The following is a 26142-nucleotide window of genomic DNA, read 5'->3' on the forward strand; positions in this document are numbered from 1 at the left end:
TTCCCTGATGACTAAAATAATGTATCAGTTCAAAATTCAGAATAGCAGAGTTATATGCAGATTGATAGACAATAGCTCAAAAAGAACATGAACTGATAACAAGTAAATAACATTAACCCAAAAGTAAATAAAACAATACAAAAAGTAAAGATTAACCTACATGGGATTCGAACCCACATCTTTTCTGCATTTGAACAATGCTCTACCTATTGAGCTAGTAGGCTAGTGTTTTTAAATAGAATCAACAAAAGTAAAGCAAAAACCAAAAAAAGTAAAGCAAAAACCAAAAAAAACCAACTAGCTTCAGAAGAGCCTAAAATAGAGGCATCTACCAAACTTGTAGCAAACGTTTCTAGCCCAAAACAAGAGTCCAAACCACAAACAGTAAAAGAAATGTATACATCCTACAACGAGCCTAAACAGATATTTAAGTGCAATTATGACGACACCAAGAATGAAGCAGTTATTGACAGAGAAGTTATAGGCTCAAAAGGACAAACTAAAGAAAGAGATCTTTCATAGAGAAGGAACAACTGTTGTCCAAACTCCTCATCCAGGTTATAGAGCCCCTGATGGTACGAGCTAAACTCAACCCGCATCTGCATATGCAACGAGCTACAGTCAGCCACCAGCTGCTCCTGTGAATGGTTATAGTGCATATCCGAGTTATTCTAGTTCAACAACACCTGTTCAACCAACTTATAATCAAACAGGTTATTCACAGACAGGTTATGGACAACAGCAGCTGCTTCTCAACAGAACAGGAAATGCACAAAATCTGCATACCTTACTTGAACCATATTGCAGGCAGAATAGGAGGTATAAGACCCCAGCAAACCAACAAGAGGTGATATGTCTCAAAAGAGCGTAGTTACAAGAAAGAAAAGAAAAAAAAGAAAATCATACAGACGAGATAACACAGTACAAAGATTTTTTGCCATCTCTTCCACAGTTCCATTACTCTTGTGTTGTTAGTTGTTTTACTCATTTGTGCAAATGAGCAAAATAAATTTACTCCTAGTCGGGTGTACTACTTTGGGATGTCGGTGGGCATTTTAGGAATACAGTACAAAACTTAAGATTCATAGAAACTTAGCTATCCAACTGCATTAAAGACAACAAAACGTTTCATTACATATAAAAGTCAATACATGATTACCTGCATTATGATTGTTTTCTTGGATTACGTGATATGAAATCTGAATTGACCTTAGCCAATGCAGGATTTGCCAAGCCAGAAAACAATTCCAACCTTGTATTACTCCTATTTACAGAGCTTTCCAAGCGTTTTGAGTGCAGAAACTCCGGCAGCAACTGTTCGTCAAGGATTGGGACAGATGGCCTCCCATTAACCAACTTCAACGGCTCAACAACATTACATTTCTATAAGGAATACAAGGCAGAGTTATAGACTACACATCACAAAAGAAAACCATGAATTCAACCAAACATGAGTTCTCCTAAAAGACCATTGATCATAGTTGGGCCATTGATACATTCCTACACATTACCCTTAGAAAACAGTCTTTTTGTAAAATCCGATTTCAAACTGATACCGATGTTTGAAAGATGACCAACTTTTCCCGAACATCTTAGAATAGTACTCTGTGTCATGTGAATGTTATCTTCGATTCACGGGCATAACAAAAATTAAATAAATTAAACATATCACAAATGAGAAAATGCAGACATGTTTGTTCTCGAACTGAAGACATGTTTGTTCTCGAACTGTAAGAAAGAACTGCAAGAAACAACTGGATGTATAAATTTAGCAAGACTAGCAGCTATACAGGACACCTTAAGCTTTCAGTAGCATTATTTCAACCAAAAGGACCAAATTGTATTCAGCTTGAGCCAAAGACAGAAATTACCACAATTTTTTGCTTCTTGGAACACTATAAGACAAACTTTTGTTCCCAAGCACAAATTTTATGGTCATATGCTAATTCGGTCATCTACAGAACGAGCAGTCTATGTCTATTTAGCCGTTCAATTATTCATTTTCTTCAAATTGGTAACTTATTCTTCTATTCTTAGCAACCTAAAGATAGTGCAAGATCCTCTTTACAGCAAAAAAATGTAGTTCCCATGTCAAAGTTAAGAGTTCCTACTTTAAACACCTACTTTTCATCTTTTCTAAGTTCCCATGTCAAACGAACAAAGAAATAATCTAATTAAAAAAGTAGTTCAATACGAAGAAATTGAGATACACAGCTATAATTAGATTTGAATACTATAAACTTAATCGATAAAAATCACTAATTTAAAGCAATTAAACAAACAAAAAAGCACTGATTGGAAAACCTAATTCGTAACACTCAGTCAAAAATAACAACAGAACAAGATAAAACCCTAAGTCGAAAGAGTGAATCAAATGAACTCTATTTCAATTAAATGAACTAAATTCCAAAAAATAAACCTAATTCCATAAAATCAATAGAAAACCCCAATTCGAACTAAATCAATTTGAAATATTGAATCAAATGCATATATTTCAATCGAAAATTTTATTTAGACAAATATTGAAAATTAACCGAGTAAAGTGAACTTACTAGACCAGCCATTTGCTAGAACAATGAAGGAATTGGATCTTCAAAGATGGAGAGAAGAGACATAAAAACGAGAGGAGAGGGAAAATGGCGAGAGATCGCAGGAAGAGAGAGAAAATTGAAATGATAGAGAGAGAGAAAGAATTCTGAAAAAGGATGTTGTGAGAGGAGGTCATTCAACACGGGTGAATTACCAATTTACGTTTCATTTGGTCGGGTAAATCGTGATCCGTTGGATTGAGTTGATCCGAGGGGCTGAGATTGCTTCTCATTCTTCTCATTTTAAGCTCCCTTCTTATTTGAGTGTAAATTTATATATATATATATAAGAGATAAATTTTTCTAGGAACTAAAAAAAAAATCAGTTAAAGATAATAGGAGAAAAATATACTTATCCCTTAAAAAAAATACAAATAATATCACATCGATCATATTATATTGTGATTAAAAGACTAAAACCTTATACTTCCTCCGCTTCATAAAAATTACAACACTTTTACTTTTGTCACTATTCATATACTAACTTTGACCATGTATTTTTACTAATTTACTAAAGGTGAATGTTATAAGTAAATTGTGGGTGAATAGATTTCATTGTATATTTTCATAATATTAAATTTTAAGATTTTAAAAAGAAGAATAATTAGAGATATTTACGGTCAAAGTTGTGTCTTGGCATACGTGCTAATCAAAGTGTTGCAATTTTTTTAAAACGGAGAGAATATATAGCTTCATATCTAAAGTTAAAACTTAGATCCGTGAATCATATGTGGACACTAACGTTGAAAATCATTTATGGTAGCACGGAATAACAACCAGTCGGTTTAGCAACTAAATTATCATGTTCACGTATGAGAAAATCGTTGAGTATTTACCTTTTAAGCTATTGATTCTCAACCTTGATTTAGCTTCGGTTGTTTTCGTGACAATAGCTTTAGTTTTTTGAAGCTTTCAAGAGAATTCAACTTGAAGACTGGTTTTGGTGGTAAGGTGGGTTGTCTCCTCTCTTATATACCCGGACACCCACTGTTTCTATTGAACTAGCATATACATGTAATTCTGAAACACCCTTAAGATATCGGTCCGATCCCTAAAACCTCGAGGAAGACAAAATGTATGCGACACATTAGATTTTTCTTTATTTTCGTTTGTGTGTGTGAAAATTTTAATATATATATGGATAATCTTTGAATTTTTTTAAGCATTTGGCTTAGAGAATGAACGGTAGTCATTGTAGTCTCGCATTGTCATACTCATTGTCATTGAATGTAAAACCAATCATTATCCTAATTATTGAAAAAAATCTCCCAAGCAAAAAATAAATAAATTGAATTTAACCGGTGCATGGCACGGGCTTTAAATCTAGTACAACATATTCCCAAGAAAATAATTGGACTAAAATTAAGCTAATCCTATCGATAAAAAGGTATAACTAATATCATCTTAATATATTAGTAATATGTACTTCGTAGTAATAATAATAATAATAATAATAATAATAATAATAATAATAATAATAATAATAATAATCATCCTCATCTGATCTAATATTTATTTTTTCTGATTTGATATATTATCATTTGATAAGATTTGAAATAAATAAGGTCATGAAATGAAATGAAAATTAAACCGGACCTAATCTTGAAAAAATTACAATCTTATGCAAGCAACACATAATAAATGCAGAAAACAACCATCAATCAACAAACTTTGAGAAACACATAATCTATACTAATCCTAACACTTTAAAAAGCACAAACTTCACATTACTATTGCAGCAATAGTGCGCTGCCCATTTTGCCCTCACCTATCTCCACTTATTACTCCTTTGCCATTACATCTAGATCGTGACACGTCGCAGCTTCATCCACCGCCCTTTTTGTCTTCTTCTCTCTGTTCCGTCTTCAGCTCCCTTCCTCATTTTTTTGTTGGTTGCTTTCTCTCTTTCGCCCTTTCGGTCCTTCCATGACTGATCTTCCTTTCATTTTTCAGTTTAGTGATTTTTTTGCTTTTGTTGTCCATTGCTTTCGAAGGAGCCGCAGTAAGGTTTCCATTAACACCTTGGATGATTCTAAATGCAAAATCCAATTGACAACAATCAGTTGGGCTTTGGAATCATCTAAGGTTTTATTGGAGGTCTTAGAATTATTGGAATCGTTCTTGTTCAGATCTTCTTCAGATCTGTAATGATTGTTCCGGCGAATTCCGTAAGGCAGTTCGTGTGCGTTCTCTCCTGGATCTGGTCTGTTTCTTTGGGTTTTTCCTTTTTTCCGATTCGATGGTTCTTACATTTGCTTCCTCTTTTTTTCGATTGTTCTTTGGGTTTCTTTGTTTAAATCTAGATCGATTTTTGTTCATTTGTTCGTGTGCGTTCTCTCTTGGATCTGGTCTGTTTTCTTTGGGTTTTTCCTTTTTTTTCGATTTGATGGTTCTTACATTTGCTTCCTTTTTTTCCCTGGTTCGATGGTTCTTTGGGTTTCTTTGTTTAAATCTAGATTGATTTTTGTTCATTTTAATAAATACTGAGGAACAATTATTATGAATACATTTTCATATTCATATTAATAATCGGTTCTTAATATGATCTTGGTTTAGCAAATTCAGTTCCTGCATTTTTGTGTTCTGGGTACAACATCTTCAGTAGAAATAAATGTTCAGATGTTTCTGGTTTTTTGTGTTCTGGGTAGAACAGCTTGTCATCATTTGTTATGGTTTGGTGTTCTAGCTAACTTATAATTTCTAAATGGTCTAGATTTAATACCCTGCAGATTCGCATCTCCAATTCAATCTACTTCGATCATTATTTGCGATTTCATTTGCATTTTAGTTGGTTTATATTTGGTGGTTTTGTTCTTATTTATGCTTTTTAGGTCAGGTTTGGGTGTTTGATTGTTACAGGTTTATTATCCATGCTAGGTTAGATTAGTATGCAAATTAGTGTTTTTGGTTAATAGTGTGATAACTGTGCAAATTAGTATGAAAATGAACCATTAGCAGGTTAAATACAGGTTCATATTTTCGTTTTCATAATCATTTTGTTTTATGTTCAGGCTCCCTTTGTTGACAAGTTCAGATAAGAGAAGGGATGGCATGTAGTGTGAGGCCTATGCAATGTCCCTCATTTGAAGGGAAACACTGCTGCCTAAACAGTATGTATTGTACTTTTATTACTGTGTGTGTTTAAAGAAATGCATTCAAAGTGCACAATTGTACTGCCTATTTCCTTTTTTTTTTTTCCTGTATTCTTTTAAATGGTCAGTCCCAATGTGCCTGAAATCCTGGCTTAATTTTGAAAACCTTTTTTTTTTTTACTGTTGCTGTTCTTAGGTGGCTTCTTTTGCTGTGCATCTGGTGCTATATATTGATTGTTTCCTTCTTCAACTTTAATTGGTCTTTTGTTCTTTCACTATTTTCTCTTTCTTTTTTTCAGAATAGGATCCAGGCAAGAAAGGTATAGGCTCTCTCTTGGTTTCTCTTGGCTACTGTGGTTTGCAGTATATGAATATGGACTACCTACATTTTAACCACACCTAATAATCTACTTCCCATGGACATTTAGCAATCCCTGATATGACATAGTTCGGCCATTTAAACAAATGTACTCATGAAAGATCTCCCGTTGTTTGCTTTCCCTAATCTTAGGTCCTTGTGAGTTTGCAATATGTGATAGGTGTTTTTCCCTGTTGTTATTTTCTGTTCTCATTGTTTGGTTGTAAAATTATGTGCCTTTTTTTTTGTCAAGAGCATCATGAGCTTTGCCTCTGGTCAGTTCCCCCGTGTCTGTTGTGAGTGCATTTTGTTTGCTCCCGTGTTTACTGTGCCTTTGACGTGCCTGTTAATGGCATTCCTTGTGTGTGCGTTTGTTGCCTGGCCTGAAATTGTATGCAACGCTCTTGGTTTGAGGGGATCTGGTCCTTTTGTCTATGAATGTTTAGGATGTTTACATTGCAAAGTGGCTCTGAAACTGGTTGCAATTGCCCTATGTTTGTTTGTATGGTTTACTCCCAGGACTGCCTGCTAACACATTTGGTTTTTGTGTTCAGTCTTGTTTTGAGTCGGAGTTGTTTAGTTTGTTTCAGACTATTACTTCTGGTCCCGTTTGGGGAATCGTTTTTGCTGTAGTGTCAGGGAAAAATGGTTGAACTAATGTTGGGGAGTACATGGTATTTGGTGCATGGATTTGTAACCTATCGTGCCACTTATTTGTGTGTGCGGCTTCTTTTGGGGTTATAGTTAAGGTTTGGCATGTATGCTTGTTCGAATCTGCCCGTTGTAAATGTTTAATTGTTCGCCTATATGCATGTAGTCATGTTGCTTGTCGAGCGGTTAATGTGATTGGTCTGCTTTTGTTTTCGTGGGTGTATTTATAGGTGCTATTTTGTTTCTCTTTATTGATACCTACGCCCACCTCAACTTCCAATTGCCCTTTTCTCAGATTCTGGGTGTTTATTTGTGTTGTTCGTGCCTTTTGTTTTCTCTCATGTTTCTTGTCCTTTTGTGCTTAGTTCATTTGACGTGCCTTAGTTGTAAGTTAGAATGTATAGTTGTCTGCAGGCATGTGTTGTTTGTTGTTATCAAAAGCATCATCACGACCTCTAGCGGGTTAATGTCATTCCTTGTGTAGCGGAATTAGTTCTTGTATTAAATCTTGTATTGTGAATGAGGTAACATTTGTGCTATGAGATTGAGCTCCCACTGATTTTGCTGTGTTTGTGTGTGTTAATGAATTACTCTTGTAGGTTGCCACTTGTACGCTCTGAGTCTTCTGACTGATTACCTTAAATGTATGGACTGATTGCAAAAGGGCAACCTAATCACTCTAGGTCTTTTGAATGTGGACTGATTAGTGGTTTAGAGGTTCTGGTTAGAGTTTTGCTGATTTTGATTTGCATATGTTTAGTGACACTTTGGTGAGTAAGTTGTTGATTCGTTCTTGGGAAAAGTTGAAGTTTGTATGATTGGTTGGTTATTTATGCTGATAAAAATATAAAAATTGTTTGTATTGTGCTACTTTCTAAGTTGTTGAATTGTTGCTCAATTTACATCTATTGCCGGAAAAGGGCTTTCTTTGTTAAGTTCAAACTTCGTGTTGCTTTTATTGTGTTGCTTCATTGGCCATAACTATAAGTGTGCTATATGAACTATTTGTGTCAATGCAAATTGCTAGGGTTTCCAAAGTTTTCTTTAATGTGGTTTCTCTTGTTGCTGCAATGCCTAATAAATGAATTGTTTTTTCTCAGCGCCCTTGCACCACGGTTGTTGAGTTTGGTATATTGCCGGTGATCACGAGGTGCTCCTTTGATCTTCTTCAATATGTTTTCCATGTTCGCTATCCAAAGTTCCTTGCATTGTTAACACTACATTCTTGTATCTTAGTCCATGGCCTGTTATGCACATAGCTCCTGCTTCTCTACTGAAGCATCATGCTTGTTTGTTAGTTCTAACCTGATCATGCATTGATTGTTTGAAATGACCATGTTTTCATATGTAAGGTTCATACCGTATTTGTTTGGTGGTTGTGTGGTTATTTATGAGTGGCGCTTCACCTCCCCCACCCACCTTCTTGTCTTTGATATATATGGCTATAATGCCGCTGGTCCTTAAGCCTTGCCATGTTCCCGGTGTCCCTTATAATCTACTGTTTGTGAATTTCTATAGCAGTCGGGTCACCTTGACTTTAAAGTTAACTTGCTCGCCATTACAGGTTATGGCTGCAGCACCTACACAGGTTGTGATCCCCTTCCACCCTCTGCTTGAGCAGATAACCACATGCCTCCATTTTCCTGCTCCTGTTTACCATTTCCTAGACATGGCTAAGAATAACGTGTACGTGACTGTCAAGACAAATTCTGGGCCCATTGCTTATGTTTATGTTGGTGGGGAGGCTGCGGAGGTGGCTGATTCATGTGAAAAGGCAGCCCAAAAAGCCGTTCGTGACCTTATGAAAAAGTTCAAAGTATTTGTTGAGGATGTGACGTCTCGGAGGAGTGAGGTGTTTGCTAGGTGTGCTGGGTTATATCGCCTTAAGAGAAATGAGTTAGAGGCCGTGGAGAAAGGGGCACCTAAGCAGCCAATGCCCGAGGAATTATGTGAGGATGTTGATGGCCCTGTCAAATTTGTATCTGTTGATTTCATGTCAGTCCTGCGTGCTGTGTTTAGGAAGGTCCCAATATTCAGTACTCCGATTGAGACTCTTGAGCATACCCCTACCCAGTACACTTCATGGTTCACCCTTAAAACTCAAAGAGCATGTTTTGGTTTTGAGTGCATTGTCAGTGAGTGCTGCCCTACCCTTGCTGCAGCTAAACAGAGCCTAGCAAAGAAGGCCCTTGATTATCTAATGGTGGCTTGCAACTTTGAGGTAGTTGATGCTAACTATAACCCCACCGAATCAAAGTTCGATGCTCTTCTTTGTGCCCTTGAAAGGGAGACCTGTTTGACAGTCAAGGAACGCGTTCTTGGCATCAAAGAAGACATGGAACCTTCTTTGTTGCTTGTGGAGCAGGACTGTCTCACCCCACGTGGTGCACTCTTCCAAATAACTACTATTGCTTCTCCCCCGCTCCCCGTCAAGAAACGCAAGTCTCCAGCATCTCTAAGGCCTTCTGTTGTAGCTGCTTCCAGCTCTGATGTTCCCCTTTCCTTTGCAGACTTGCCTGACCTCGACACTGTTTTTAAGCGCACTAAGTTCCCTTAGGCTGTATCAGATTATCTACTTTCATTAGGGTAGTAGCCTTATGCATTCCTGTAATTCTCTTTTAGTGTACTGAATTACTTTTGTGCCCTGATGTTGGCCATTCTCTTTCATGGCACACTAGCCTACACAGTCCTTTTTGTAAACTTCAATGTACCGTGCTTTGGTAATGAAATGAAGAATATTTTGAGTTATGGGAAGCAGCCTGTCTATTATACCTACTTATATTTTTCGTGTTTGCGCATTTATTGTTTATCCATATATCGGGTTTGGATTACATTTCCTGTCCTCTTCTCTTGCTTGTGTTTCGTGTAGGCGGTTCCCGACTCAGGAAACAACTACCGGCCAGTGGGAGACGGCTAGCTTATCTGGATATGCCTGCATGTTTAGTGGCACGTGGTCACCACTGCAATTAGGTTTGCTTTGCTCTCACCTGTTGCATCCGGTGATAACTCCTACATCCTAACTGTTTTTAGTTTTAGCTAAGTTGTATGTTTTTCTTTGATTGCATGCCCTTGCTATCTTAAACAGCAGACCTTATAGTCTTGCAAAGGCATCTTATTTTTACCTTGGTGTTGGTGTGCTCATTCTGGTGTCTTTTCATTGTCATGGTTTGTTTGTTTCTTTGCATATAGCTTATTATTTCTTAGATAGAGCATACTCTTGTGGTTAGATTACATCCCGAGTACCTATTATTTTTCCCATCTTTATCACCCATGTCTTCTCTTTCATTTTCTGTCCGGTTGTACTGCAAGTGTCCTATCATTCATTTTGTCCATTGTTAGCATTGATTGTTATTTTACTTCGCATAATACTGTCACTGTCAAGGAACCTTCCATACCTTCCATAATCAAACTGAATAACAAAGAAGAATAGTTTAAGGATAAATACTGAATTGGCACTTTCAGAAAAGGTGTATTTCAATACCAATTCCATCCCCATCATCAGGTTGTGTACACCTAACATCATCCCACCAATCTACTCCGACCAAAAACACCAGGACCTACTCAAAAAAGAAAAGGGAGTCAAGACAAACATTAACATCCGTAAACATAATTGTAACCAGTTTAGGAGACGTCGAGACTGCAAATTGTAGTCAAAAACAAAAAATATTCCCTTTATCCAAATCAACATACTATACTATTCTTACTAATTTACTCATTCTTTCACTTTCATTAAGAGTAATAAGGTAATTTAATTTCAGTTGCCAGCCTCCTACAGTTTACTTAATATTTTCCTTGAATTACTTAATGTTTCTCTGTTAGTTTTAGTTTGTTTGGTTTGAGTCTGGTCTGTTGGGGTTGAGTCTGGTCTGGTAGGAGTTATGTTAGTCAGATTATGGTTAGTACTATTTCTGCAGGGCTCAGTCAGTTATACAGTTGTTTCGTGTTTCATGAGCATGCCTGACTCAATTCTCAGTCTTTTGGTTAACAGTAAAGTGATGTCCTTCTGGTAAATTTTGGCTTGTCACTCAGTAACCACGCGTTTTATAAGCTATCAGGTGAATGATGTTTCCTAATTATTCTATAATTACAATCACACTAATATCAAGGGGATGGGGACAACTAATGTAAAAGCATTAAGAGATAAATAAATATAACACTTGCAAATGTAAGGAACATGAATCCGACTGCTTTATTAATGGTTCTAACATTCAGATACATTGGATCGAAGGTATCTCTTTATACATTATAGGGGCAAGAAATGACCGACGGTCTGATCAAGCCTGTGCCTGGGGTGGGCCAGTCACAGGGCAACAAATGCAACCAAAACAGGCTCATAATAGACCTGTGACGGTTACCGTTTGCTGCTCATATAGTGCTGGTCCTCTGGTGGTTTGCGATGCTCAAGCCGCACAACCCGGGGGGACAACCAATTGAACCGGACATTCGTGGTGTCACCCCTCAGTTGCATAAGCCTTCGCCTTCATCAAACCTACACATGGCCTGATAATTTAACTGCATGTCGTATTAGTATCGACAATACAGTAGACCATGCTTGTTAGTATCGGCAATACAGTAGACTAATGTGCTATTTGTGATGATTCTTTGGGTGGCCAAATGCTCATACACCATGTAACCATGATTAATCCGTTCTGTTTAGTGCTGTGTAGTACACCAAACAACCTGATGTTAACGTTACTTGACATTTGAGGGGCGTATAATTTTGGGGCTTTTAGGTGGCAGAGTGCTTATTGCCCTTCAGAAAACATATGGGTGAAGCGGCTTTGTTTGAGGGGTGAGTTTAGTTTTGGCCTGATTGGAAGATAGGTGAAAGAGTGAGTTGGGGTGCACAAGGGAGGTTGCTTTTTATAGGGGAGTCTGCCTATTCAGCTGTCCAGTAATATTATTTTATAATGCAAAGTGATAGGTGGGGTTTTTACCTTCACACATTGGAGGGCAGGGAGGCCCAACCATGAATAAGGGTGGGTGCCATGTGTAATAGTCTGATTTATGTTGTCAAGTCAGAAATTTTAGGCCCCCAAAATTAGTGCTTTTAATGAATTGTTGACCAAATTCAGTGATTCCAAGAGTCTGTTTTCTGTGTAAATGGTAGAAATCAATTCGTGTTTCCCCATATGTATTAGTCTGTCTTGTACTACTCAATTTACAATTAATAGCTGGCATTTATCAAGGAAATTCTATAGCTCCTGATTATCGTTCTCTCTTAATCAATCCTTTATAAACCATATGGGTGTAGGATAATAAGACTCTTGGTTATGCTTCAGTTGTGTTGAGCATGTATGGTCTTCTATAACACAACAAGAATTGGACATTAGCTTTAAAAGTGTGCTTGCAGGACTGCTTACCTTTGACCATTGCATATGGATTGCCCTCTTGATCATGTTCCCAGAGTTGCCTTGCATAGTTCATTGGCTTGCATCATGTTGCTTACTTTTTTTATGTCAAGTATGCAACCATATATGGAAGCACATGCACTGTTCTCATTGCTACGCCTTACTATAACATACTCTGATGTCAGTTTAGGCTTAGTATAACATACTAAAAACATTTAGGCTTACTATAACGTATTCTAATTGAAATGATCTCAATTTTGTCCATATTTGTTACGTATGTGTTCAGTATGAATGTGGTTGGCTACAGGTCTTTGTTAGTGTGTATCCATGGACCACGCTTCAGCGTAGCTGCACCTCCATTTTTCATTTCCACGTAAAGAACTCACAGGCTTCATAGCCGTTGAATGATATGTTGTTTGTTGATTTCACAGTTTCTGCTGCCAGGGCTGAAGCTGTTAATTCGCATTGAATCTTCAGGGTTATGGGTAATTTGTTATCATTAGGAGTGATCAATATAGTTCCTTGCATCAGTTTATTTCTTTACCTAGCTGCATATGTGTCTGGTCGTTTTTACGTATCCATATTATCGTTATTATGCACTCGATGATGGTTCATTTGTATGCCAAGCAGATCGGTTCTTATGCTCACCATCCTCTGTGACACGCAACAAAAAACGTGTGAGGCTTGCTGATACTGCTCTACATGGCAGCTTGCACAGGTAATCACCCCATTACTTTTTACAACTAGATAATATGCACATGTATGCATCATGCTTAAACCGGCTACGGGAAATATAGGGATTCCAGCCCACCTACGCAAGCACCATCTACCCACGAAGCTGTTCCCTGTCCTCTCACAACCCCAAGAAGTAAGGATCTCTATCCCGTGGTTTTCCTTTTAACGCCTTACCATTTATGCTTTCTGATCTGCTACTTCTTCTGTTACACTGTGGCTGCTTCAGCTGTTTCCCACCCACTGTCTCTTCCACCAGATGCTTTCCCTTACTCACCTTTCTCAGGGCCCAGTGGCTCCAGGCGCATGCGTCATGTTCAAGAGTTGTATAATGATAACCTAATGCCACCTGCACAGCCACTTCCTGTATCCACATCGGACAGGTATTTTTAATATATGTCATGTATTTCTATTTCTAATCCACCCCTTATGTAAAGTGCCTATTCCTTCGAAATACACAGTGTGGTCGGCACTTTGGGCTCCTCTGGTCCAGAACCATCGCGAAAGACACGGAAAGAGAGGCAACTGATAAGGAAACAAAGTAAGCTTTTTTCAATCCTAAGTGCTATATGTGGTTTTTTGGTAATTCATACCCTTAACACCAACATACTCTCCATGAACCAGAAATGCCATTGGGAGTTACTAATCAGCCCTTGCCCGTCGAACCACTTATTCTGCCCCCGGCTCACTATTGCCCTAAGTGCAATGCAAAGAAATTTGCATATGAGTCACCTACTTTCTGTTGTGGGAATGGAGAAGTGAAGATCGCTTCTAATGACTACCCTGCTGAACTTGTGAGGCTCTTCACTTCACAGGATGAAGACGCCTTACATTTCAGGAAATACGCAAGACTTTATAATAACATGTTTGCGTTTAGTTCCCTTGGAGGGGCAGTTGATGCAAAGACTGAAAAGGGAATCTATGTCTTTAAGTTACATGGCCAAATATACCACTACATTCCTGATTTACTTCCTAGAAATGAGACCCCTAAGTATCTACAACTTTATTTTTATGATGGCCAACATGAAGTGTCAAATCGATTAGGTTGTTTTCCAGAGTTGAGAGAAGACGTGATTAACATTCTCATGGCCATTACAAAAACAAATCCTTATGCTAGGTTTTTCCGGTCTTTGAAAGAAATGAATATTGATGAAAAAACGCAGATTATACTTAATAAAAATACAGTGCCTGACCAACGAGTTTATAATGCTCCTACCTCTGATGAAGTTGCTGTTATTTGGCCTGAAGCCACATCTTCCAGTGAATCTAGCAGCCCGCATATACTTGTGTCTGGGAAGTCTAATGAGTCACATAGGATCATGCACTATTATGGCTGCTACGACCCACTCCAGTATCCGCTTTTGTTTCCCCGGGGTGACTGTGGTTGGAACCAGGGCCTTAAAAAAATGTCTACCGGTGGTAGGAGGCAGCTACAAGTACAGCAGGATCCCGTCCTATCTTGTGCTGTGCACACTGCTGAAGAGCTTTTGTCGGAGGAAGCCATCCGTAAGTTGTTTAATATTCTGACATCTTCTAAGCTGAACACCTGCATATTATTGCGTTTTAAAACTGCATATCTGACCAGGATTTATTACGCTTGTAGGTGCAACACCGAGCCGCACTAATACAGACAAACATATCTCTGCAAGGCAGTATTATGCGTATAAACTCCAAAGCCGCCCAAACAATCTACTTCTTAGAGCCGGGCGCTGTCTTCAGCAGTACATTGTAGACATGTACGTGAAAGTTGAGAATACGCGCCTTGATTTCTTCCGTAACAACCAGGACACTATCAGGGCAGACTTGTATCAAGGGATTCTGGACACTGTGGAAAGAGGGGAAAACAGTGCAGCTAATGTAGGGCATCGTGTCGTGTTGCCACCAACTTTTATTGGTGGCCCTCGGGACCTTAAGAAAAGGTACCTAAACGCAATGGCTCTTGTGCAACGCTATGGGAAGCCAGATCTCTTTGTAACAATGACATGTAATCCAAATTGGCAAGAGATAAAACAAGAGCTCGCTCCCGGGGAAGAAGCTCAGAACAGGCCTGATTTGGTATCAAGGATTTTCCAAGCGAAACTGCTAGCCCTGAAAAAACTGATAATGCAGAAACATGTTTTCGGTGAAGTTGCTGCAATGATCTACGTTGTTGAGTTTCAGAAACGAGGTTTGCCTCATGCGCATTTTCTCATCATTCTCACACCTACTTCCAAGATCAAAACTCTTACCGATTATGACAAATTTGTCTCTGCGGAGATACCCTCCATGGACAACCCTCACCTTCGGAAGATCGTTCTCAAGCACATGATGCATGGCCCCTGTGGAAAGTTAAACCCTAAGTGTCCATGCATGAAACGCAAAGGGAATAAAGAACACTGTAAAAGTGGATACCCAAAACAGTTTTGTGATGAGACAACCACCAGTGCGGATGGCTTCCCAGTGTATAAGCGCAAAGCCACCGGTGAAACAGTAGTCATTCGCAGAGCCACTTTGGATAATAGGTGGGTCATTCCGTACAACCCGTACCTCTCATCTTTGTTTGATTGTCATCTTAACGTTGAGGTTTGTTCAAGCATTCAAGCAGTCAAGTACTTATACAAGTATGTTTACAAGGGCCATGATAGAATCTCGTTCAACGTTGTGAGAGACGGTGAACATGGCGCTGTTGATGAAATTGAGCAATACCAATCAGGTCGATGGGTTTCGCCTTGTGAAGCTGCGTGGCGCCTTTTTGCGTTTGACCTGTATGAGATGCATCCTGCTGTCCTACCTCTTCAGGTCCACCTACCTAACATGCAGACCATTCAGCTGAGGCCTTATGAGCAGCTTGATTCTGTCATTGCAACAGACAAACGGTCCCGCACTCCTCTGACCGAGTTCTTTAAAGCGAATGCTGCAACACCAGATGGGACAGGTTATCTATATGGAAGGTTTACAGAGAAGTACAAATGGGATGCATCTGCAAAGGAATGGCTGTTACGGAAAAACAAGACCATAGTTATTGGCAGGCTAGCTTTTGTTGCTCCGTCTGAAGGAGAGCGATATTTCTTGAGGTTGTTGCTTGTTCATGTGCATAGCCCTAAATCATTTGAAGATCTCCTGACAGTTGATGGTTATCGATGTGCAACCTTCCAGGAGGCAGCCTTGAAACGTGGATTGCTTGAAGAAGATGAAGCTGTGGACCTATGTTTGGCTGAGGCATCTGAGGTCCAAATGCCTACTGCTCTGCGTAGCTTATTTGCAACAGTCCTCATTTTCTGTCAACCAAGCAACCCAAGTGCACTGTGGGAGAAATACTATGCATCTCTGTCCGAGGATTTTAACCGCCAATTTCCAGGCTTAGATTCAAAGGTTAAACATCTGACAGCCAGATCAGTCGAGCAATACTTGGAGGAAATGGGTAAATCGCTTAAGACTTTTGGGCTTGAACACTTGAATGAGGAACAGGATGCTGAGGTAGCAAGGACAAAAGACATTATTGATGCACTGGATGCACCAATACCCGAACACTGTATTAGTTGTCGTGACAAGTTAAACAAGGCCCAACAAGAAGCTTTTAATTTCATCATTGACCATGTGAAGCAGGGAAAGGGTGGTGCATTCTTTATAGACGGCCCTGGTGGAACAGGGAAAACTTTCTTGTACAATGCATTATACGCAGAGGTTCGACTAATGGGAAAGATCGTGCTTGCAACTGCTACATCAGGTATTGCAGCAGCTAATATACCATCTGGTCGAACAGCCCACTCCAGGTTCAAAATACCAATTGATATTGAAGCATCCCTAGCTTGCGATGTTCCAAAACAAGGTAGCTTAGCTGCATTGATACAGGAAACAGCTCTTATCATATGGGACGAGGCTTCGATGGCAAGAAAAGAGAATGTTGAATCCTTGGATCTGCTGCTCCGAGATCTGTGCAATGCAGACCTGCTGTTTGGTGGTAAACTCATAGTCTTTGGAGGTGATTTCCGGCAAGTCCTCCCTGTTCTGCCCCGCAAAACACAACGGGAAGCAGTTGCTGTCAGTTTAGTCAGCTCTGCCTTGTGGGCTCGAATGACAAGGTTCCGCCTGACAGAAAACATACGAGCCCGTGAAGATCCAGCCTTCTCAGCTTTCTTACTCGCATTGGGTAATGGAGAACTGCAAACCATTGACAACAACCTTGTCCACTTGCCAAGTGAGGTTGTCAAGCCTCTTGAGGAAGGAAAGGATCCCATCACAGACCTGACTGCCCTTACATTCCCCGAACTCGACCTTCAAGCCTTTGACTCAGACATCTTCACAACAAGGGCAATTCTGACTCCCATGAACGCTGATGTTGACTCTATAAACACAAATCTTATTCAAAAGTTTTCAGGTCAGCCTGTCCTCTATAAAAGCTTTGACACAATGCTTGATGACAATTGTAATATCTATCCTACCGAATTTATAAACACACTCTGCCCCGGTGGAATGAGCCCTCATGAACTTATCTTAAAAAAGGGAAGCCCAGTCATTTTGCTCCGGAATGTTCTCCCATCTTCCGGCTTGTGCAATGGTACAAGGTTAATATGCCAGGAGTTTTTCCCTAACCTCGTCCAATGTGTAATCATCACTGGCCACCACAAAGGGAAGCACGTTTTTATTCCCCGTGTTAACCTGCGGCCTGCCGCTTCTTCGAAGTACCCAATACTTTTTCAAAGAAAACAATTTCCTTTGAAGTTGAGCTTTGCAATGACAATCAACAAGTCCCAAGGGCAAACCTTAAGTCAAGTTGCTATTTACCTTCCTCGTCCATGTTTCTCACATGGGCAGTTATATGTCGCCTTGTCAAGGGCAAGACAATCAGCCCATGTTACTGTCATTTCAGCCGGCACTCCCCAACAACAAACCGAAACTCAAGTTGAAAATGTGCTTTCATATGACGTGTTGAGGCTCGCTGGTATTATATGACACGTCTATGTAAGTATACCTAATGCATCTGTGAATGTTACTTAGTTACGGGGTCATGTTATGTGCCTGTCTTACATTCTAATCTGCTTCTATAATGTTGACTGTGATTCACCTCCCTTTCCCTGTGCTCGGTTCTTTAAGATTTCAGGCCCCTTTTAAATCATGCTCCTTCTTTAAAATTAGTTGTCTACTTCTTTCCTACGATTACTGCACTCTGATTTCCTTTATTTTGATTATGACCAGGTGATGCCCTTGTTGCCCACAAATACGTCTGCTTGCTTTTGCTGCTGCATACTCAGGGCCCTTTAATTTTGGTGAATTTCTTACAACATTACCATTGAGTATACTACGCCCTATTTTCTTAGACACTAATGCTGACTGTGATTCGTCTCTCTTTCTATGTGCTCGGTTCTTTAAAATTTCAGCCCCCTTTTAAATCATGTCCGTTCTTCTCAATTAGTTGCCTGCTTCTTTCCTTCAATTACTGCACTCTGATTTCCTGTATTTTTCTTATGAGCAGGTGCTTGGCTCATTGCACACGAATACGTCTACCTGTTTTTGCTGCATACTCAGGGGCCTTTAATTTTGGTGAATTTCTTACAGCATTAGCATTGAGTTTATTACGCCCCGTTTTCTTAGACGCTACTTTTAATTCACCATGACTTCAGATTATGCTTCTAAAGTATGGTTAGTGATGCCAAATAGGTCAGTTTATACATGTATTGTGTTTTCTGTCTTTGTTTAAATCATGTGCTCGGTTTTTCTAATAATATAATATATACTTGGATATCTTAGTAGTTTCTATAGATCAATGCTGAGCATTAGTCATGCCCCTTATTATGTTCACTTTTTAGATAATCAAGGCCTGCCCTTAAAAAAAAACGGTTGTCCATTTAAATGGTCTTCTATGCATGCTTGTGTGTACTACTTACTCTGAAATCCTCTTCTACAGTCCCTAAAAGATTTAAAATACTACTTAATATGTCCTTGCATATCCTTATGGAGTATGGTGTGAGAGTTGGTGGCAGTGTCATGGGTATGGTTCCATACTTATTTTCACTGTTTTACACAGTGTTACAAGGACACCCATTATTTCCTACTGTTTTGATCTTTCCTCAGCCAAAACCCACTGGTTACCCACACATTTTTAACCTAAAAACCCATTCTTTATCTTCCTCTATATATATATGCTGTTGGATATCAGTTTTACCTACAGGATACAAGCTTCCGTTCCTTAACTAGCAGCTCTACCAATTTTCTGTGAGGTATATCAGAAACTTCCCTTATTGTTCTTCTCTTTTTTTTTTATTAGCAATCATTATTGTTCTTTCCTTGCATGCTTATGATGTTTAATAGTTGTTTGATATCATGCTACATGTATTCACTTCTTACCTTGAACTTAGAATTAAGATCTGCTAAATGCGTATACTATACAATTGATTGTTCTAGCTCTTACATGGCTGCATTATTTAACAAACATTAGAGTTTTACACATGGTTGGTAACAAACATAAGATACTCATTGATATCTGCATAAGTAGTACCAATCATTGGTTGGTTACTCATGCTTCTCAATAAGAAACAGTTTTGGTCTAGGGTGATGCCCCGTTTCATTACATGAATAACCAAAATCATGCTTTTACGTTAAATATTATAATTAAATATTGTTATATTTACTTGATTGGCTATATTATGCTGTCATATATTAGGCCAATTTATAAGAAAACACCTTTTATGTAATACTTTTTGTTAAAACCACCTTCTACAATGTATTTAGTGAGTTCCTCTAATTCTTAGATAAGTTCATGTTTGAAAGATTGATTTGGTTATTTTATGGTTTGATTTTGCATTTTGCTGCCATTTTGCTGATTTTGGATTATGTTTCTTCATTTGGTAAGCTTATTGTATGTTTTTTTTCATGCAGGTTGTTGCATTTGTGACGTTTTACAACCATCAATCAGCTGTGTTGGCACTACAGGATTTAGATGTAAGCATATGTACTTGTTCCTACTATATTTCTTGCTTTGTTACTTAGGTTGAACATTAATGCCTGCTTCCCCTTCCCCACAATTATGTGGGTCGGTTACTATAATAATTGTTAATAGTGTAATCACCCAAGTATTTAGAAGGTCAAAGTGAAAACCAATGTCTGGAAACCTGAATTATATGTTGAAATCCGAGCGCATGGGGTGTTTATTAAACAACATAAACATAAAAAGTGTTTTTTCTCACAAAATTGCTGTTTTTTCACAAAAAACTGTAATATAAAAGGTGTTTTCCCACACATTTTGCCATTTATTATACTTTAAGTTGCAAAAAATAACATTATTTCGGCACTCCCACTTTCAGTTGTTGTGGCATATGAGAGTCCTGTTATAAATCGGTGGGTGTCGACACATTTTACCGGTGCTTTCCACTTGCATGCATTTACATAGACAACATACAAATTTGGTCATGTTTATGAGTATGTTTATGAAATCAGAAGCTTTATTGCTTAATGTTGGCTTAGTTATTAAGCTCAAAAGTTTAACACATCAAAACTAACTGGTCAAATATATGGATAAAGGTTTGATTCCTGTATACAAGAAAATCTGACTTTTTAAATGTATGCAACTGACATCAAATAAATTTGGAAGCTAAGAGTACCATGTGGCGGATGAACTTGATTATAAACATTTTAAAATATTTAAATTCTCCGTATACAATTTAGATAACAAAATCAATAATAATAAAATAATTGCATTTAGAAATGGCAGATGGGAAGAAACTTGAAAGTAAATCAGCCAATATTAGTGACATTTCTTTTCCTTGATTCATTTCCTACAACTCCATTTATTATGAGTAATGTTGACACATCTAAAAGATAGATGCTAATCACTAAAACAACAAAATATTTATCTGTTTAATTAGTGCCAGTAATCAATCCACATGTGTGATTATTGATAACACTTGCCAAACATTCTAGCTAACTTCAATCAAGGCTCCGATGTTATTCAACATGTCTTCAATATTACAGTGACACGTAACATTTGATAGATAACATTACTTAATTTCAACAACCTTTTCAATTTTTCCTTGAATATGTGGTCTATTTAAAGAACAGAAGACCGACCTTGTCCGAATGCTTATTAAAACGAGTTTATATTGAACTCTCTGGTAGTTGTGATCCACTTTAGTTGCTATTTATGCTTTGAATATTTAATTCAATTTGTTAACTGGAGTATACAAATCTCAAACTCCCATTGTTTGTTTTGTAATATTTCACAGCACTCAGCTATAAGGCTATACATTGCTTTCTAATATAATGGAATTCCACACTAATTTTGCGTCTTTTTCATTTTTTGCGGTATGGTCTACAGATTTGCAATATGAAACATGAACGTGTCTTCTTAGATGAGCTGAGTCCTATCAGTAAGTCATACAAGGTGAAAGTCAAGGTCATTGAGAAGGGACGAGCTAAGCCATCTCCTAAGAAAGGGATCCTGTATCAGCACCTGGTTTTGCAGGACGATAAGGTATCAATCTGCCCTCCTACGTGTTTTAGCCACCTGTCCACCTACAACCAGTTATGTGTTAGCTCCATAAATGTATAGGACTTTAGACTTATTGCCACATGCCCTTTGTTGATTGATTACTTCTCTTACCTATATAAGCCTAATCAACCAAACACCCTACTGTTTTAACAGAAAAACAAGATGCGGGGTGCGCTATTTGGAGATCAGATCGAGGCATACAAGGATGCATTTGTGCACAAAGGAGAATATGAAATAGTTGATGCTCCCATCAGGCATGCAGACCCACGATGGAAGAAATCTGAAGAGGAACTTGACTTCCAGATGACCTTTGGACGGCAGACAGTGATCCAGCCTGTGAACGTTGAAGCAGGCCCTATCCTGCCCGACTACCAATCCATTGCTTCTATCCCAAGAGCTGGGGATCCTGATGACAGATATGGTAATAAACAAGTCAGCCTTTGCATGCATTGCTCATTTACTTTTATTTAATATTCCTTTGTATTAGGTGAGTCCAAAATTTGTAGTTCCACATGTTAGTCTCGTTGTCATTGGTTGGTTACCCCGCACCTGTCTCATTATAGCCTTATAATTAACATTATCCTGCCTCTCTGCCTTCAGATATTGTTGGGGTGGTTCTTTATGTTGAGGACCAGCCAAGGTCTATTACCACTGCCCAAGACCGCCAAGTATTTGTTCGAGAAATTGTTATTACTGATCACAGGTATCTGTACCACCCACCATCAGTTATCTCAATTCCACCTTTCATTCATACAACACATTGATATATTAACCACTTCTCTTTGTCAGCTCTCAACAACCATTAGTCATCTCCGTCTGGAATGATCTTGCTGGAGCTGATTGTGACCCACTCTCCTGTTGGGGCGAAAAGTTTGTTGTGGTTGGCTTCACTTCCTTAAGGGCCACATCCCACAAAGGTGGTAGTTATTCTAAGCACACTATTGCAATGTATTTGTTAATCTTCACCACTCATTTCTGTCTTTTATGGCTTAGGTTTCTCGCTCGCATCGAGCATGTCTACTATGTTCATTCATGATCCTGAAGGGCACAGAGCCGATGCACTGAAGGAATGGTAATACCCTCTTCCTGCCTACTTTAAGTTCCCATGTCCCTTCTCATACACTAATTAAATTTCCCCTACTTACATTCAGGGCACTTCGCCATCAAGCCTTACTTGCTGATAGACAGGCACGGGTCCTTGATGTTAGGAACCCCTCCAATGAAAAGGTGATCATAACCCTGGATGAACTGAGGCACAAAAAGGCAAGTCCCCCCGTACCCTTCTTTAATTTGGTGTGCCTTGTAACTCTTTAGATGATACGATATTATTCATAACAGGTTGGGTCATTCATAGTCCCATGAATACATAACACTTTTACAGAGACAAGTAGCGTCTTAGCTAACTAATCACTATTCATTGCTTTCAGTTACCATTTGCTCGTATAATGTATAGATTGACTAAGAGGGAAGATCTTTGCACATTGGACAGACTACACTTAACTGTTTAGAATACCACAAAGTCTAAGGATCAATATAAACCATGCAATATATTTAGTATGAAGAGAAAACATCTTTGTCGTCCTCTATAAGGTCATAGATATATACCCTTTGGTTCCCTTTTGCAATCAGTCCATACATTTAAGGTAATCAATCCCTAGATTTCATTTTGAATGTTTCAGAGATTAGAATCAGACACCTATGTTTTCTAACTTTGGTCTTCCAGAGCTCATCAGACCATGATTATACTCATACAGTCAATTGGCAAATCATAATTATTGATTCCTTCTAACAGAACACCAACACTCTCCAAGAGGAGCGCCCTTGGTTAAAAGTGTGTATCCCTGATGCAAGACTTGAGAAAGTACATGCTTATCTTGGTTGCCCTAACTGTGGTAAGTCAACAACTGCTCCCCTTGGTGAGGCTTTTAAGTGTGGCACCTGCTCCAGGATAGGCGTTATATCCACTCCTAGGTTTGTCACTTATAAGACGCTTGCAATCGTTTACATTCTGCTGTCACAACCTCCAATGTGTTTGTTGCTTATAGATCACTTTTATTCATTTATGTTCCATCCTCAATGCAGAATCACTTTCAACTGCGAAGTTTCAGATGACACGGGCACATATGCCTTCACAACCTTCACCGAGGATTCTGAAAGACTTTTCAGAATGACTGCTGCTGATCTTTTCAGGATGAAACACACTGTAAGTTTATTTACATCGCCCAAAATGATGCTTGGTAACCAGCCAGCAACCCCTAACCAGACTGGCATACTTGTCTCCCCATTTCCAAAACCCCTATTACCATGTCATGCTTAATAATGCACCCACAAATAGAATACCTTATACATATCTACCTGGTACATCACCTACAACATGCAAAACAAACTACTTCCATTACACACTGTTTCCAGTTTTTTATCAACTTCACTTTACAAGTCATTTACGTGTGTTCAGTCCACACATGAAGATAACCTATCAATAACTAACAAAGCACGTGTGTTTACCTCTTCGTTGGACATACCCAGCTGACACGTACAAGTGCACCTAATAATACCTATCTCAGACATAATAATAGTACAAATGATACACCACACATGCATGTTCGTTCCCATGTATACCACAACCTAACACGACTAAGTGTATACTGTAAGTTTTTTGCTTTTGCTCTTTTAATCCAGTAAAAAAAAACCATGCTCCTGTCAATGAATGCGAAAAGAAAAATGTATTAATGTTCATTGCTTGAGTGTTATGATGCCTTCATCTGATTCTCTATACGTATTCTTCTCACTAAAATGGCATACATCCCTCTTCCTTCCAGGGTGATCTACAGACTTTCATGGTTGCACGCAAATTGCTCCGCACTAAGCATTTCTTCATTCAAGTCGGGCCAACAACATCTCTGTCCACATGCAATGTGTTGCAATGGTGCTTGAAGAAAGTAGAAATTGAGGATGATGACATGGAGCATGTCCACCCAGCTGATAACACTCAAGCAGAGAATGCTGTTGAGACAGAGATGGCCACTGAAGGAGATGCAAACACACAGAATCTCCCTTTGAATGCTGGCCATGCAGATCCAGAAGATTACACCAATGCTGATCCTTTAGATGCTGAAAATGCGGCTACAGAGGCTGCTGAGACAGAGGTTTCCACTGAACGAGATGCAAACACACAAAATCTCCCTTTGAATGCTGGCCATGCAGATCCAGACGATTACACCAATGATGATCCTTTAGATGCTGAAAATGCGGCTACAGAGGCTGATCATGATGATGACACTTCAGAAGAATGACTGTACCCTGCCCCCCTTTTGTCTGACATGCTAATTGCAACTGCGTATGTATAAAAAAGCACTTGCAAGCATGTTCTCAGTGGCTACTTATAAGCCTATCTTAGCTTTAACAAACTGGTTTATGTAATATTAAGTTAACTCTAGGTCTTTTGAATGTGGTTTTTCTAGAGGAACATGTAAGAGTTTAGAAACTCATATTCCTAGAAAATACACGTAAGCCTTTTGGTATGTAGATGTGCCCAAGTCGTTAATCTTAGAACTATCAGTGGCACAGGTATTATCAATATATGTGTGTTTTATATTATCTAAAGAGCCCAACTCATCATTGAGCATACAAGAGTGACCCTAAAAAGGATGCCCATGGTCAGCAAAAGTTAGCCATTCATGTCACTTTGAGGCATGAAAGCAACTTCATGAGCATGCATAAGAAGTTCACAGTTTATGTTGCCTCTCACATTTATTCGAATATTCAGGTATGCCAAGTGACTTTATTGCCCTTTTTTATTTTAAAATAAGGGACACACAACTAGCAAAATGGGCATGTGTGTAGTTTTTCTCATGTGGCCTTTTTTGCTTGTTATGATGTTATCTTGTTGCTGATTGATTTTGTTGCCTTTTTCTTCCAGGGAAGTCCAAAAGGTGTCACACCTAAGTTCAGCTTGATAGAACTTCTCTTGTTGATTGGGTGATAGAACTTCTCTTGTTGATTGGGTAATGTCTTAAACTTCTCCTCCATATATTTATTTGTGTTTCTGTCACATTTGTCTGGCCATCAGGACAGTTTTGTTGAGAAACTTGGGTTCCTTAAAGCAGTTGCCTTAGTAGAAAGATATTGAAGTAATAGAACTATCTAAAAATTAAAAAATCAGGTCACCTATTACTTCATTTGGAAGACTTAGATATATCTCCTTGGTAGCTTTACTTTAAATATGCTTTCCCTTTGGCAGTAATTTGGAAAGAGTCATAATGATCAAGGCTGGGAAGGAATGGCTCTAGATGATTGCACATATGCTTATCAGTCTCACATTAATTTGGAATGACAAGAGGCTTGAGCAGGTATAATCAGATTTGTAAAGAAGTTATAACAATGATCCATATGTACTTATATCTTATAAGCATGTAGCTTGGATATTTGTTGTCAGCTCCGTAAGCAGAAATTAGTTGTTTTTGTTCTTACCACTATATATAAGGTAGATTTTGTACGTGTTATTTAAAGCTGTTGATACCTCCCGTAGATATTCTTTTATGTGGTTATCTTATCAGCAATAAGAAATTTAGATGATATTTGACATACACATGGTGGAAATTTCAGTGTTTTTATAATCTCCTGTGCGTTAGTTTCCTTTGTGTTAGCTTCTTACATTCATCTATTATACTAAATTGCTCATTGATCTCTGGTGCGATTTCCTATGTCTACCACAATGTTTGTAGATACAACTTCAATGTTATAATTTCAGTGTCATAGTTCTATTCAAGACCAGGTTTATATTATAGAATTGGCTTTTAATTTGCGAATGGGTTATAGACTTATAAAATGGGTTTTACTCATATACCATGTTCCTCATATAGAACAAGTTTGTGTTGATGGTATTCTTTGTTTGGCCATTTCATTT

At 38.5% G+C, this 26142-nt stretch overlaps 2 protein-coding genes and 1 long non-coding RNA gene across 4 annotated transcripts in view; 2 read left to right on the forward strand and 1 right to left on the reverse strand.

Annotated features, from left to right (window-relative positions):
- LOC110790179 (uncharacterized) overlaps positions 1 to 2822 on the reverse strand; it is a 3753-nt gene extending 931 nt beyond the window's left edge. Inside the window, exons 1-2 of the long non-coding RNA XR_008932545.1 lie at positions 2553 to 2822; positions 1 to 1383 (exon numbers count right to left, since the gene is read on the reverse strand). The exon at positions 1 to 1383 is cut by the window's left edge and continues 931 nt beyond it. This is a non-coding gene — a long non-coding RNA (uncharacterized lncRNA). The remainder of the gene's footprint in view (positions 1384 to 2552) is intronic.
- A 1754-nt stretch (positions 2823 to 4576) lies between these two features.
- Positions 4577 to 24833, forward strand: LOC130472395 (replication protein A 70 kDa DNA-binding subunit B-like). Of its 2 annotated transcripts, XM_056843150.1 has the most exons (15): positions 4577 to 5698; positions 7790 to 7839; positions 9559 to 9688; positions 17948 to 18018; positions 18225 to 18969; positions 19628 to 19690; positions 21063 to 21218; positions 21390 to 21657; positions 21837 to 21939; positions 22026 to 22153; positions 22230 to 22308; positions 22388 to 22499; positions 23029 to 23207; positions 23319 to 23439; positions 24056 to 24833. In XM_056843150.1, the coding sequence occupies exons 7-15, from the start codon at positions 21072 to 21074 to the stop codon at positions 24527 to 24529; spliced, it is 1611 nt and encodes a 536-aa protein (XP_056699128.1). In that variant the 5' UTR covers positions 4577 to 5698; positions 7790 to 7839; positions 9559 to 9688; positions 17948 to 18018; positions 18225 to 18969; positions 19628 to 19690; positions 21063 to 21071; the 3' UTR covers positions 24530 to 24833. The 2 variants fall into 2 exon arrangements, with proteins under 2 accessions (XP_056699128.1, XP_056699127.1); XM_056843149.1 differs by lacking the exons at positions 4577 to 5698; positions 7790 to 7839; positions 9559 to 9688; positions 17948 to 18018; positions 18225 to 18969 and having other exon boundaries at positions 19468 to 19690.
- LOC110790753 (uncharacterized) lies at positions 12743 to 18366 on the forward strand. Its single transcript, XM_056842767.1, has 7 exons — positions 12743 to 12758; positions 13002 to 13155; positions 13234 to 13313; positions 13397 to 14278; positions 14376 to 17693; positions 18004 to 18112; positions 18225 to 18366. Exons 1-7 carry the CDS (start codon positions 12743 to 12745, stop codon positions 18364 to 18366), a joined length of 4701 nt encoding a protein of 1566 aa, XP_056698745.1.
- Positions 24834 to 26142: the final 1309 nt, after the last annotated feature.

Source organism: Spinacia oleracea, chromosome 4 (assembly GCF_020520425.1).
Source record: "Spinacia oleracea cultivar Varoflay chromosome 4, BTI_SOV_V1, whole genome shotgun sequence".
Classification (NCBI taxonomy): domain Eukaryota; kingdom Viridiplantae; phylum Streptophyta; class Magnoliopsida; order Caryophyllales; family Amaranthaceae; genus Spinacia; species Spinacia oleracea.

What these genes read in the sequence shown, in the direction of transcription:
- LOC130472395 (XM_056843149.1), top strand. Translation starts at nt 19,610, where the DNA reads ATGTTTTTTTTCATGCAGGTTGTTGCATTTGTGACGTTTTACAACCAT. An exon ending in GGCGTTATATCCACTCCTAG is followed by an intron (nt 23,208 to 23,318) that starts GTTTGTCACTTA and finishes TCCTCAATGCAG; the next exon opens with AATCACTTTCAACTGCGAAG. An exon ending in TTTTCAGGATGAAACACACT is followed by an intron (nt 23,440 to 24,055) that starts GTAAGTTTATTT and finishes TCTTCCTTCCAG; the next exon opens with GGTGATCTACAGACTTTCAT.
- LOC110790753 (XM_056842767.1), top strand. An exon ending in GCAACTGATAAGGAAACAAA is followed by an intron (nt 13,314 to 13,396) that starts GTAAGCTTTTTT and finishes TCCATGAACCAG; the next exon opens with AAATGCCATTGGGAGTTACT. An exon ending in TGACGTGTTGAGGCTCGCTG is followed by an intron (nt 17,694 to 18,003) that starts GTATTATATGAC and finishes CTGCATACTCAG; the next exon opens with GGCCCTTTAATTTTGGTGAA.